This window comes from Neofelis nebulosa, chromosome 14 (assembly GCF_028018385.1).
Source record: "Neofelis nebulosa isolate mNeoNeb1 chromosome 14, mNeoNeb1.pri, whole genome shotgun sequence".
Classification (NCBI taxonomy): Eukaryota; Metazoa; Chordata; class Mammalia; order Carnivora; family Felidae; genus Neofelis; species Neofelis nebulosa.
In genome coordinates, this window is record NC_080795.1 from 82,410,350 (window position 1) to 82,423,812 (window position 13,463).

Below are 13,463 nucleotides of genomic sequence, written 5' to 3' on the forward strand. Positions count from 1 at the left end.
CCCAGGCCGGCGCCCCCGGTTCTGCAGTCTCCCCACTGTCGGTACCGAGCCCGGACTCTGGCCCCCACTGCGTCATCCGCCCCGCTCCTGCGAGGGCCCGGGCCGAGGCTGACACGGATGGACCCCAAGGGGTGGCTGGGGCGGAGGGCCGGCCCGCAGTGGGGACTCCGCCGTTTGCTGATGGGGAGTCGCTTGCTTTCCGGCCGGTGTGACCCCAGAGTCCACCACCCGGCTGCATGGGCCGCAGCAGGGCCCAGGAGCCCCGGGGACGCCCGCGTGGGGTCCCAAGGACGTCAAACTCTTGTTCTGTCCGACCGACCAGGTGCCTTGCCCTGAACAGCCCTGGTCCTCCTCACCTCTGGGGCTGGCACACCTCACAGACGGGGACTGGCGGAGAGCAGGAGCCCCCCCACTCCGACCCTCACCGCCACCTCGTGGGTGCTCCAGGCCGAGGCCACTGGGGCAGCAGCGACTGAGGGAGGAGCGTGGCGGCCAGCCCCGGAGCGGCCGGGGAAACACCCTGAATGGCTCTGTGCCCCTCGATCCTTGTCAGACCAGACTCCATCCCAGGGCCTTGAGCTGAGGCTACGACCCCCTGCCAGGAGGCCCCGACTCCCTCCAGAAGCACAGACACTTCTGGCATGGGAGGGGTGAGGCTGGACAAGCTGCTTCATGGCTCAGGCCGCCCCGGCCTGCCCTCCAGCCCCTGCCTCGGCCCAGCCACTGTCCTGAGACACCCAGGGGAGGGGCCGGGGGGGGGGCTGGGGGGCTTGGGGGACCCTGGCCCCAGCCTGTTGCATCCAACACGTCCCCAGGGCTCCCTCCAGGGCCTCTCCTCACCACAAATCACGCTGGCTTGGCCGCAGGGGAGAGGCTGTCCCTGACCCTGTGAGCCACTTCAGGGAGCCATTTCAGGGAGGCGGGGAGGAGGGCAGGCATTCCTGCCCACAGGCCCCGTAGCTGCCAGGAGTCTGTGGCCAGCCCCTCAAAATCCGGCCCCCAGGGCCCAATGCCGTCCATCTGCGCTGGTGCGCGGCAAGGCCGGGTGGCGGTGTGACACGTGACAGCAGCCAGAACAGGCAAGCAGACACAGGACGGGACCTTTATTGCTGAACACAAAACACCCACCGGGGAGTCCCGGGGGGGGGGGGGGGAGGGCTAGGGCGTGTGCCGCGCGGCGGCTGCCGCACCCACAGCAGGGACAGGCCCCTCGGCGAGCCCTGCCCGGCACCCCTCTGGGCTGGGGGTCGGGGTCCAACCCGGGTGCAAGGCTGAGGGCCCAGGGGTGGGAAGGTGAGTGTGCGGAGGGGTGGCAGGACAGGGCCCCGCCCAGGGGAGAAGGTGAGCCCCTGGGCACACACTGGTCACAGAAGGCCGGGAGCCAGGCAGGCAGAGCGGCGATCCCGGGGCCCCAGGGTGGGGCTCGGTGGCAGGTGGCCCCTCCTCTGGGGCGGTGGCAGGCGGAGCCTCCTTCCTCTCCAGGAACGAGGGGCTGAGGTAGGCGCGGGCTGGCCCCCTGGGCCCTCACAGGCGGGGTTTGATGTGCAGAGTTTTCCCTGTTCCGAGAAGGGCAAAGGTCAGGTGCCAGGATCCCCCCACTCCCACCCCCCGCAGCCGGGGAGGAATGCCCCTCCCGCCAAAGCTTCTGGGTCAGGAGGGGGGCGACTCCATCAAGCCCCGGCCTGCCCAGCAGGGCTGCGAACGAGGGCAAGCGCTCCGATTAGGCTGCCTTCGGGCCCCGCCCCCCCTGGGGTCCGGCGGCCCCGCCCCCCCTGGGGTCCGGCAGCCTCGCGGTGCGCAGGCCGGGTCCCAGGCAGGAGCCACAGCGATCTGCCGGCTGAGCTATAAATACCAGGTGCACGCCGCCTGCGCCAGACTCCGAGACCCACGGCTCCCCTCCCACCTGCAACACGGCTGCCAGACGCACACGTGGAGGCTGAGCTGTGCCTTCAACCTCAAAAGTCACACGTGTGAGCAGGGGGGAAGGGACCTGGGTCCCGGGTGCGGTGACAGGGCCTGGGGGCAGGAGGGCCAGGGAGGGAGAGGCCGTGGTCTGGTGGGCAGGGAGGTCTTCCCCCAGCACAGCAGGGGCCTGGGGGCAGACGGTCAGGTCACGTCCGCGGGGGTCCCTACCCTGTGTGCCCGGCGCTCCCTGGGAGTCAGTGCCCGCCCTCTGCTATGAGGGCTCCAGGCCCCGGCTCAGGCTGGCATCACCCACCCCCCCCCACCACGGGCGCCTCCATGTGGCTGCCCACAGGCACCGCACTCTCTATGTGCCCCTGGGAGCCCGCCTCTCCTCCTGGGCCCCCACTCAGGGCTGAGGACTCCAGTCACCGGCTGGGCCGAGCCAGAGCCCAGAAGCCAGGCCCGCCCAGCCGGGGCTCCAGGCCTGCACACTGCACTGGCCTCTGCCCACAGGCCTCACCCCTACTGGGTGACTGCTTGAGTAGGTGCAGCCAGCCAGCCTGGACCTGCCTCCGCCTGCCCCTCTAGCTCCGGTCCCGGCCAGGGTGGGGGAGGCCCGGGCAGGAAATGAAGGCTGATGGGGCCTCCGAGGCCAGCGGGAGCCTCTGTGGCCTCTCCCGGGCCAGCCTCCACTGGCACTGGGCTTGGCTGCCTCAGGGCCCCCATCCGCCCCCTCCCCACCCCAGGGAGGCCCACCCGGATGGAAGGTGCTGGTGCCCTGGTCCCAGGCGGGCAGGTGGAGCGGCCCCGAGGCGGGGGCTGTACACAGGCACCGCGGGTCCCGGCCCCTCGGAGGCAGGCGTTTGAGCGTGCTCAGCGGGGCCGTTAGGGAAGGCTGCGGCAAGCATCTTCCATTAACGTTACGACCGTGAAATATGACAATAAAATGATGGCCGTATGGTCGCAAATTTGCAGCCCGCCGAGCTGCGTGGGGTTTATCGTCACTCAAACGCGCGGAGAGCTGTAAAATGTTTACAGAAAGGGTCGTTTGCAGCCATAAAATCCTCTTTTCTCTCCTAAACAAGGCTGAGTGGAGCCATTTACCAAGCCCCAAACGTTCATCGGGGGAGAGGGAACATCTGTTCTCTCCAGGAGTGTGCGGTGATCTTCCAGAACAAATTAACAGAAATGGGCGCTTTCTAATTAAATCAGCCCTCGGCTGGGGTGGCCTGTGCGGGCGGCCGCTGCTGCGCTCACACCTTGGCCAGCTCTGTCCCCGTGGGCCCGAGGCGCGCCCCTGCCAGCGTGGGGGTGGGGGGGTAGGGGCCCATGCGGGGCGCTCACGAACCATCCGGGCCCCACCTGGGAGTCCTGACCCGGTGGGGCTGTGGGGAGCACTGAAAAAGAGCCCCCGGCCGGGCCACGCCGGGCTTCAAGGGGCCAAGCTGCCTACCTGAGTCCTTAGTTGGGGGGCTCCTGGGGGTCCGGGCCCTGGGCTGGCCTCCTGGGCTCGGCGAGGACTGCAGGGAGATGAAGGAAGGCAGCTTGGGGAGGCTGCTGGAGCTCGTCGCCGCAGAGGCAGCCTCCTCCCGGAGAGACAGCTCCTCTTGGTCCAAGGACAGGGAGGGGGAGGGAGGGGTGGGGGAGGAGGGGGAGAGGAGGGAGGAAGAGGAGGGGGTGGAGGAAGGGGAGGAGGAGGAGGGAGGCTTTGCTGACAGGGGAGAGCCCGAGGCTGCAGCTAACACCCTTGGGGAGGAGGGAGGGGAGGCTGAGCCAGCAGCCACAGAGGTGGGGGAGCTGGGCGTCTGTCTGGTGGGGCGCTGGGCAGCCGAGGACTTCCTGTGGGAAAGGAAGGGGAGCAGAAGTGTGAGGGTGGGTGGCCGCCCGGCAGGGCTGGAGTCCGGAGGGCACCAGCCGACCAGCTATGCGGCACCTGTCCCAGCAGCCACCGGGCATCGCCATTCAGGTCTGAGGCCAGCCCTCGGCCCCGGAGGACAGGCCGGTGACGACAAGGGGCCTCTGGCCTGAGGCAGCTGGGGTGAGCCTGGCCGGTGAGCCCCAGTTCCCACTGACCCTGCCCTCACCTGCCACAGTCCACTCACGGGACAGGTGAGCACGTGGGGCCCCAGCCACGAGTATCACCCAGAATCTTCCCTTTCCTGGGAAGTGGGAGTGGGTAGCTGAGAAGCCCCCACCTTCCTCCATGGGACAGGGACTGGGCATTCCCACATAGGCTGGTCCGGGCCAGGGATGTCCTTGGCTCTGTCCAGCCTGGAGGTGTAGGGTGGGGCACCTCTGGAGGTCACTGGATCCTCAACTTTGAACTGAGGTGTTTTTTGGGTCTGAAGCTCTAAGAGCTGGGATGGGGTGTAGGGTCTCCCCGGGAGGATGGTCTCCCAGCGTGGGGAGGGACTGCTTCCGGAACCCCCCTCCCCGCCCCCCCCCCCCCCCCACTGTCCCAAGCTTACACACACAGCACCCACGGGCCCCGTCACCTGGGTCCGTGGCTGGAGGCGGCCTTGCTCTTGGGTGACGCGCTGCTGGGCTCCGGGGCCGGGGCTGAGGCCGCCCGCCGGCCAGGGCGCTTCTGGTTGCGGTGCAGCAGCTGGCACTGGGCGCCCCGGGGGCAGACGCCCCTGCGAGAGAAGTCGGGGCACAGCAGCGTGTGCTTCTTCTTGCACTGTGGGGGGGGGAAGAGGGCAGCCGGGTGAGCAGGTCAAGGCCTCTGCACCAGGCGGGGCGGCCCTGCCTGCTCAGTCCCCCAGGGCCTGAGGGCCAGAGACTTCCTGTTGGAAGGCTGAAACCCCCAGGCCAGAGCAGCCTGCGCGCCCACCCGCCCGTGCCCCCTGGGTGATCAGAAGGGCCCTGGGCTGGACTGACGGCAGGGACCGGGCTGGCCCAGGGGTCTCCTAGGCTGGTATAGGAATTCTCAGGCCACTAATCCCCTCTCTGGACCGCAGCACCCCATCCTGGCTGAAGATGGAGACGTGGGGGGAGGCTCAATGCGTGGAGGGCCTTATGCATGGGGTTTAGGCTCCAAGCCCAGGGGTGCCCAGGTCGGCTGAGGCCAGCCGCACACCCGATCCACCCCACCTGTCACGGCGGCTAATTATACCCGGCTTGGGACGCGCCATCCAGCAGGTGCTCCGTGCAGCACGGGGCCTCAGCTCCGCCCACCAGGCCCACAGGGAGCCAGGAAGCCCCTGCCCATGGCCAGTCTTAGGGGGCACAATGGGGGGGGGGTGTGTGGAATGTAGCAAGTGTCCCTCGTGTTGGACCAGCCACCGGGAGAGACACTGTCCTGACAGGACCCACTGCAGGGGCCCCGCCAATCCGTCCAGAGCCGAGTTTCAAGCAGCCAGGCCGCAGTGCTCACACCCAGTCCGGGAGGCTGTGTGCTGGCTGAACCACTTGGAAATATGTGGCAACAGCTCTGAAACCTGCCTCTTGGAAGCCCGTCCCCGGAGCCCTGGACCTGGGCCCTGCTCCCAGCACCCAGGACAAAGAGCCTGGCTGAGGACCCCGCGGAGTGCGTGCCCGTTCTCTGAGCACAATCTGGGCGCTGGCCCCATTCAGGCCCCACACCTGCCCCTCGGCTGCCACCGATGGACTGGAAGCCTCTCACGCTCATGCCAGGGGGCCGGAGCTGGTGGGGCCATCTGGGCAGCAGGACCCCCAAACGCACACTTGCACCCCCCTCCCAGCTAGCCCCCCCTGCCCCCGAGAGAAGGCTGATGTGTGCTCGCTTGCTTTCAGGACACGGGGTCCTGAAACGCAGGGGCCCCGCCGCCGTGGGTTCCGCTCTAAGACCAGGAGAGTACAGGGCACTGGTGTACCAGGGCAAGGGCGGGCGGCGGGTCCTTCTGCAGGGGAGTGGTGGGTGGAGAGAGCCTGGCACCGGACAAGAGGTGACCCGGATGCCGAGTGCATATCGGGGGGCGGCCGGCGGGCGGCTGGGCCCACGCTGTCCCGTGTGGAGCCCACGAGCCACGCGGAGGCTCCGAGCCACGGTGGTGCTGCGGGCTCGGCAGACAAGGACGAACGTAAAAGGCCACACCGATGTTTCCTCCGTGACTGTGCGGTGGAAGGTGTGACGGGTCAGGTTAATACAATTCATTTCACCTGCTCTGCTTTACTCTTCTAAGGTGGCCACAAGAAAACTCAGAATCTCACGTGTGGCTCACATCTGGCCTACTGGATGGTGCTGGTCTGAGCTGGCCCCCTCCCTGGCACAGCCACACGTCGAGGGTCGAAGGTACAGAATGTTCCCAAACCATCCACAGGCCGTCAAGAAAGGAAAATGATGGACAAAAAGCGACTCAGAAACATACTGGACACAAACGGAGTCTCCAATTTCAAAGGCCGGACGTCTTCGTCCAGACCAAGCCCACAGATGCGGGAGCAAAGCCAAACAACCACGCAGGAGCCCCAGAAAACCCCCCAAAGGCCTGGAAATGAAGAAACACGCTACTGAATTCTCCACGGGTCAAACACGAAATCACGGAAATGAGGTAACGGTGAGAACTGGGCGCCAGTACTGAGCCACGCATCAGGAGCAGCTCCCGCGCCGGGAGACAGGTCGCAGCCTGCAGGCTTCTGTCAGCAGAGAGGCTCCTGCTCGACACGCGGGGACAGCAGAATGGCCCAAACCCAGCAGAGGGAAGGAAACAGAAGGTAAAAACAGAAAGAAAAGAAATACCAAAAGGGGAGCAAACCCGAGAGAGCCGAGAGTTGGTTCTGAAGAAATGAATCGATTTGTCCAACAGGACGGACTGGGAGACGAAGAGGCCAGCACAGAACACGAGGAAGGACAAACGGGCCGTAGCTGGTGACCCTGCTGAACAACAAAACGCTACCGATACAACATCAAGAAGAAACTTTACACGAATGAACTTGAAAACACAGATGAAACTGACAAATTCCAGAAAAACTGTCAAGAAAAAAATAAAACCTGGACAAATACTCCTATGGCCATAAAGGCATGTGAACCAGTAGTCAAAAACTAAAGCAAGTTCCAGCCCAGGGTTTTCCTGGAAGTTCTACCAATATTCAGTGTACTACCCAACCCTGCAGGAACTGGTCCACAGAACAGGGATGAGAGGACACTCCTCAACCCGGTGACAGGGCTGGGGCACTCCTAAAAATAAAACCTGACCGATGAGATCACAAACAGAGGCCATTTGCACTCATGCCTGAGGGTTCAAAGGTCACACACACATTGTAAACAAATGGGAGTCCTGCCGTGTATCCCGACTAACAGACCAGGACTAAGACAAGTGCGCCTCAAGGATGCAAGGTTAGTTTAACATTAGAAAATCAACAAGCAGAATTTCGCACAGTAACAGACTCAACACATGGGATCATATGATCACCTCAACAGCTACAAAAAGTATTTAATAGATCCAGCATGAATTCAAAGTTTAACAGATTACTGATTGGATGGTACTTTCTTAGCTTAATATAAAGGGCTTCTGAGAAGAATGTTCCAAAAGCATCACTTGTCACGAGGAAAGGGTGGAAGCCCACTCCCATCACTGGTACACTGTGCTGGGGTCATAGCCAGAGTAGAGACAAGAAAAAGAAAGAAAAGACGTTTGAACTCAAAGGAGGGAAGAAATGGCCATTATTTGCCGAAGATACATTTCTTTAGGAAAACCCAAAAGAATCTATGGATAAATTGTAACAATCACTAATACAGTTCAGCGAGGTTCCTGGAAACACAATGAATGTAACGAATTCCATGTCTAGATACCCATGAACGTTCAGAAAATAAGAATTTTTATTTTGTTATTTATAAAAATAATAAAAGTGACAAATAAATCTAACAAAGGTACAGAACTTCAGTAAAAGGCAGCACACGAGTGGCCTACGTAAGAGCCAGATGCCCGGCTCACTCACGGGCGGGCAGACAAGGGCCAATTCTCAGCAAACCGAGACAGAGATTCAGGACAATCTCCATAAAAATTCCAACTTTTTATTTTACTTTTTTAACTTACATTGGATCTACAATATATTTCTGGGAGGATAAAGGACAAGGAGAGTGAAAACAGCTGTGGAGAAGGACAAGGTGAAAGAATCTATGACCAGGAATTACCGCGAAGTTCAAGTAATCCCAGAGCACCAGCCGGCTCAAGGGGACATAAGGAACAGGGCAGGGAGCCCGCCTCGCCGCGCTGCCTGCAGACCCCGGGGACAGGGACAGACGGCCCTGGGCCCGACCCTACAGCACAGCTGTCCCGGGCGGGACTAAAGGGGCCGGGCCCACATGTGAAAGGCCGGCCTAGGGGCTCGGGGAAGGAGGAGGATTTCTCCGGCAAGACACAGATGTGCAAACCTTCACCACCGATAAAGTCATTTCCATTATAATTAAGAACTTTTGTGCTTCGAAATAACACCACGAAAAAGGAAAAAAAATAATTACAAAGAAGATAACTGCCATTTATATGACTGACAAAAGATTAACGCCCAGAATGTTTCATATTTATGTATTTTTATGTTCATATTTAGATTTCATAAATTTCCTTGAATCCACAAGAGGAAACCAACCCAGAGGAAAAATGTCCCCACCCTCACTTAAAAAAAAAAAACAACAGGGGGCGCCTGGGTGGCTCAGTCGGTTGAGCGTCTGACTTCGGCTCAGGTCATGATCTCGCGGTCTGTGAGTTCGAGCCCCACATCGGGCTCTGTGCTGACAGCTCGGAGCCCGGAGCCTGCTTCGGATTCTGTGTCTCCTTCTCTCTCTGCCCCTCCCCTGTTTGTGCTCTCCCTCTCTCTCTCAAAAAAAAAAAATAAAATAGACATTTAAAGAGAAATTAAAAATTTAAAAAAACCCAACAAAACCCCACCTAGTTTTCAGAAAGGGAGGCCGAAAAGGTTCAAACATAGGGAAGGCATTTTGCCTCATCAAATCCAGTAAAGGCAAATTAAAAAATGCAATGAGGTAACCTTTTGTCCTTCAAACGGTCAAAAAGAAAAACAGAGGTTGAACGTCACCAAGTGCGGGCAAGAAAACTGGTCTACGAGTGTGAACGGGCAGAAGCCGCCGGGAAGCCATCTCAGTTGTCCACCACAGCAGACCAGTGCCCTCCAGACCCGGGCCGGGGCCTTGCCAGTGACGCGCTACAGCCCCGATCCCCGAGGGCCGGAGGCGGAGCCTGCGTCACGCCAGGCTGCCTTCGGTGAAGCACATTCCATTTCACAGGGGTGAGGCCGTGAGAGGCCAGGACGGACCGCACTGCCCACCTGTGCTTGCCCCCACAGTCACCGAGGGGCTCCCAGGGTCCCTGCTCCCTTCCCAGGCCCCGGCCCCACCGGCTGCCTGCTCCAGGCCAGACAGGACCGCAGAAGAGCTGGTGCGGGAGGGACAGGACTCGGGTGGGCTGTCTAGGCCCAAATCTGCCACCTAGCTCGTCCACGGCGGCCACCAGCCTTCCCACCCCTCCTGGGTCGTGCCAGCCCATCTCTGTCCTCGGACTGCCACCCCCACTCTCCAGGGGGCCGGGTCCCACCTCCACCACCAGCAACGCCAAAGAACCGGCTCATCAGTCCTGTCCCCAGTGACTCACCGGCTTCCCTCCCACCCTCCAGAACCAAAGCCACCCCTTCCCCACCTTGGAGACAGTCCCACACTCCCCTCCCTCTCCACCCCTCCTTCTCGCTGTACCCAACCCCTTCTGAACAGCTCTCGAAGGCATCTACCTCATCCATTCCCTGGCTATTTAGGTTAAGGTCTGCCTCATTCACTCAGTCATTCACCCCCAAATTGGTGACCAAATCCAATGTGATATCCTAGAACAGAAAATGGAAATTGTGGAAGACCGGGTAAGGTGCGATCAGAGCCTGGACTCAAGCCGGGAGCAATACGCCCAGTGTTACTTCTCTAGTTTTGATGGTTGGGTGCTGGTTGTGGTGAAGGTTCAGAGCAGGGGGCCGGGGGAAGGGTGTGTGGGGATTCTGCACCATCTCTGCAGCTTTTGGGTACATCCACAATTATTACAAATGACAAGTTTATTAAACACGGTAAATGACTGTCTGTCCTGGGCTCTGACGTCTACACACGTGACAAGGACAGGAAGACTCTGAAGTTGGACAGAAGGCTGTTGGGGGCCCACGGACCCTCGGATCCAGGATTTCCTTCCTGCCTTGCTGGGGTGGGGCCAGAGTAGGCCCTGAAGAATCAGGGCTGCGGGGCCCTTTCCCCTCCCAGTGGAGGTCAAGTGGGGAACATGGATTTCCATCTGTACTTGGCGGGGGTGCGTCACCACCTCCACTCCCATCCCACCCCTGGTGTCGCAGGAAGCCAGCTGAAACAGAAGGTTTAAACGAGATCCAGACCCCTGTAACAGCCAATATGTCCGGGTTTCAACAGAAAATGACTCAGCATAGTGGAAAAAGGTGAGACCTCAGACTGAATGGAATTGCAATTGCAGACAATCAGCGCCTGTCGGCATGAGACTGCAGAGGTGTTGGGTTTATCTGACGAAGAGTTTAAAGGAGCATGATAAATGTGTTTCTTTTCTTTTCTTTATTTTTAAGATTTTATTTTAAGTAATCTCTACATCCAACGTGGGGCTCGAACTCACGACCCCAAGATCGAGAGTCACACGCTCCACCGACTGACCCCGCCAGGCACCCTCATAAACGTGTTTCAACAAGCAATTAAAGACGTGCTGGAAACGATGACAATATAGAAAGTCTCAACTAAGAAAAAGAAGATGTAAGATAGGACCAAATGAAATTTTAGAACTGAAAAGCACAATAACCGAAATAAAAAAGACTCCTGTATGGGCTCAACAGCAGAAGGGAGGCACAGAGGAAAGAGTCAGTGAATTAGAAGACAGAGCAACAGAAATTAACCAATCTGAGTGCCACAGAGCAGACTTTAAAACATGGATGGTGCCTCAAGGGCCTGTGGGAACACAACTCTCATGCATCCAGAGCTGTGGAAGGGAAGAAGAAAGAACTCAAGAGTAATGGCTGAAAACGTCCCAAACTTGGCAAAAACCGTAAGCCTACAGATTCAGAAAGCTGAGCGAACCCCAATCAGTAAAAAGCAAAGAAATCCACGAAACCCTGCATCATAGTCAAACTTGTAAAAGCTATAAAGAATCCTCCAAGCAGCCAGAGAGAAATGGCACTTCTTCACCTGCGCAGGAAAGTTCAAATGACAGTGGATTTCTCCTAAAGCACCATGGAGGCCAGAGGAGGTGGTATAACATTTACAAGAGCTGAAGGGGCAGAACTATCAGCTCAGAACCTCATATTCAGCAGAAATAGCCTTCAAGAATGTGGGGGAAATCCAGACATTCTCAGATGAAGGAAAACCCAGAGAATCTGTCACCAGCAGATCTGCCCTAAACATGACTATAGACGTTCTGTAAACAGAAAGGAGACGATAAAAGACAAGCCTTGGAGCGACGGGAAGGCAGGCCAAGATAACCAAACCACGGGTAAACATACCAGACTTTCCTCGAGTCTCCTGAATTGTGTTTGACTACGGAAGCAAAAATTACCAGTGTCTGTTGTGGTTCTAAATGTCTGTAGAGGACATATGTAAGGTGGTTATAGACGGGAAGGGTAAAGGGACATAAAGGAAGGTGAGGTTTCTACACCAGTAGACTGTGATAAGTTATGGATACTCAACACAATGCCTAGTGCAGCCACTAAAAAAGCTACAGAAAGATGTACACACTTGAAAGCACTACAGATAAATCAAAACAAAATTCTAAATTGTTCCAGTAACCCACAAAAAGACAGAAATGACAAGTAGAACAAAAAACAGAAACCAACAGAAGTCAAATTGCAGACTGAAGCCCTACCACAGCAATAATCACATTAAGTGTAAATGGCCTAAATATACAAATTAAAAGACTGGCAGAGTAAATTTTAAAACATGACCCAATTATCTGCTGTCTATAAGAAAGTTGCTTCAAATACAATACTATCGGTAAGCTTAAGGTAAAAGGATGGAAAAAGGTATATCATGCAAACATGGATCAAAAGATAGCAGGAGTGGCCACATGAATACCACCTGAAGCAGACTTTAGAGTAAAGAAAATCACAGAGAGACATGTTTTTATGCCATGTCCAATGTGGGGCTTGAACTCAATAACCCTGAGATCAAGAGTCGACCCTGAGATCAATGGTCGGCTCTGAGATCAAGAGTCACATGTTCTACCAACTGAGCCAGTCACCCCAGAGAGACACATTTTATACTGATAAAAGGATCAATCCAACAAGAAGACATAGCAATCCTAAATTTACATGCACCAAATAAAAGAGCTATAAGATACATTTTTTGTTGTTGTTAAAACCCTCAGAAAGTTTTACATTTTATTTTATTTATTTATTTATTTATTTATTTATTTATTTATTTATTTATTTTGAGAAAGCGAGACAGAGCACAAGTTGGGGAGGGGCAGTGAAAGACGGAGACAGAGAATCCAAGGCAGGCTCCAGACTCTGAGCTGTCAGCACAGAGCCCGACGTGGGGCTCGAACTCACAAACCGCGAGATCATGACCTGAGCTGAAGTCGGATGCTTAACCGACTGAGCCACCCCAGGCGCCCCTATAAAATACATTTAATAAAAACTGATAGATATGAAAGGAGAGACAAATCCAAAATGACAGATGGTGACTTCAACATCAGTCTTCCAACAATTAATGAAAGTCAGCAAGGATATAGAAGAACTCAAAAGTGCCTTTCACCAGCAAAATCTAATCGCCATTTATAAAACTCTCCACTCAACAAGACTGGAATACATATTCTTTTCAAGTGCTCACAGAATATATACTAAGATAAAGCATATCCTGGGCCATACAACAAGGCCCAAGAAACTTAAAAGAATTAAAATCATACACAGTGTATTCTTTACCACTACAGACTCAAATTAAAACTCAATGACAGAGGGGCACCTGGGTGGCTCAGTCAGTTAAGCAGCCAACTCTTGATTTGGGCTCAGGTCATGATGTCACGGTTCGTGAGTTCAAGCCCTGCTTTGGGCTCTGCACTGTGTCAATGCAGAGCCTCCTTGGAAGCTTCTCTCCCTCTCTCTCTCTCTCTGCCCCTACCCCACGTGCTTTCTCTCTCTCTCTCTCTGTCTCTTTCCCTCTCAAAATAGATAAATAAACTTAAAAAAAAACCCAAAAAACAATGACAGAAAGATATTAGGAAAATCTCCAAACACTTGGAAATAAAACAATAATCTGTGGATCAAAAAGAAAGTCTCAAGGTGGTGGCGGCGGCGGTGGTGGGGTGCGGTGGACAAAAACGAAAAAAACAACAAACAAGAAACAACCAGAACTAAATGAAAATACATCTCAAAACTGGTAGGATTCAGCTAGCTAAATTCATATACAAGAGGAAAAATTCCAGGGGCACCTGGGCAGCTCAGTTGGTTAAGTATCTGACTTCAGCTCAGGTCATGATCTCATGGTTCGTGAGTTTGAGCCCGTGTTGGGCTCTGCGCTCTCAGTGCAGAGCCCGCTTCATATCCTCTGTCTCCCTCTCTCTTTGCCCCACCCCTGCTCTTTTCTCTCTCAAAAGTCAACAAACATA

General features: G+C 56.5%; 1 protein-coding gene across 2 annotated transcripts in view; it reads right to left on the reverse strand.

Moving 5' to 3' along the window:
* Positions 1 to 1,086: 1,086 nt before the first annotated feature.
* ZC3H3 (zinc finger CCCH-type containing 3) overlaps positions 1,087 to 13,463 on the reverse strand; it is an 88,852-nt gene continuing 76,475 nt past the window's right edge. The window contains exons 10-12 of one of the 2 annotated variants that reach the window (XM_058699296.1): positions 4,401 to 4,585; positions 3,359 to 3,425; positions 1,087 to 1,556 (exon numbers count right to left, since the gene is read on the reverse strand). In XM_058699296.1, the coding sequence (XP_058555279.1) occupies positions 1,365 to 1,556; positions 3,359 to 3,425; positions 4,401 to 4,585 (444 nt within the window). In that variant the 3' untranslated portion in view covers positions 1,087 to 1,364. Of the gene's footprint in view, positions 1,557 to 3,358; positions 3,745 to 4,400; positions 4,586 to 13,463 lie in introns of both variants that reach the window. The other variant, XM_058699295.1, reaches the window with a different exon arrangement.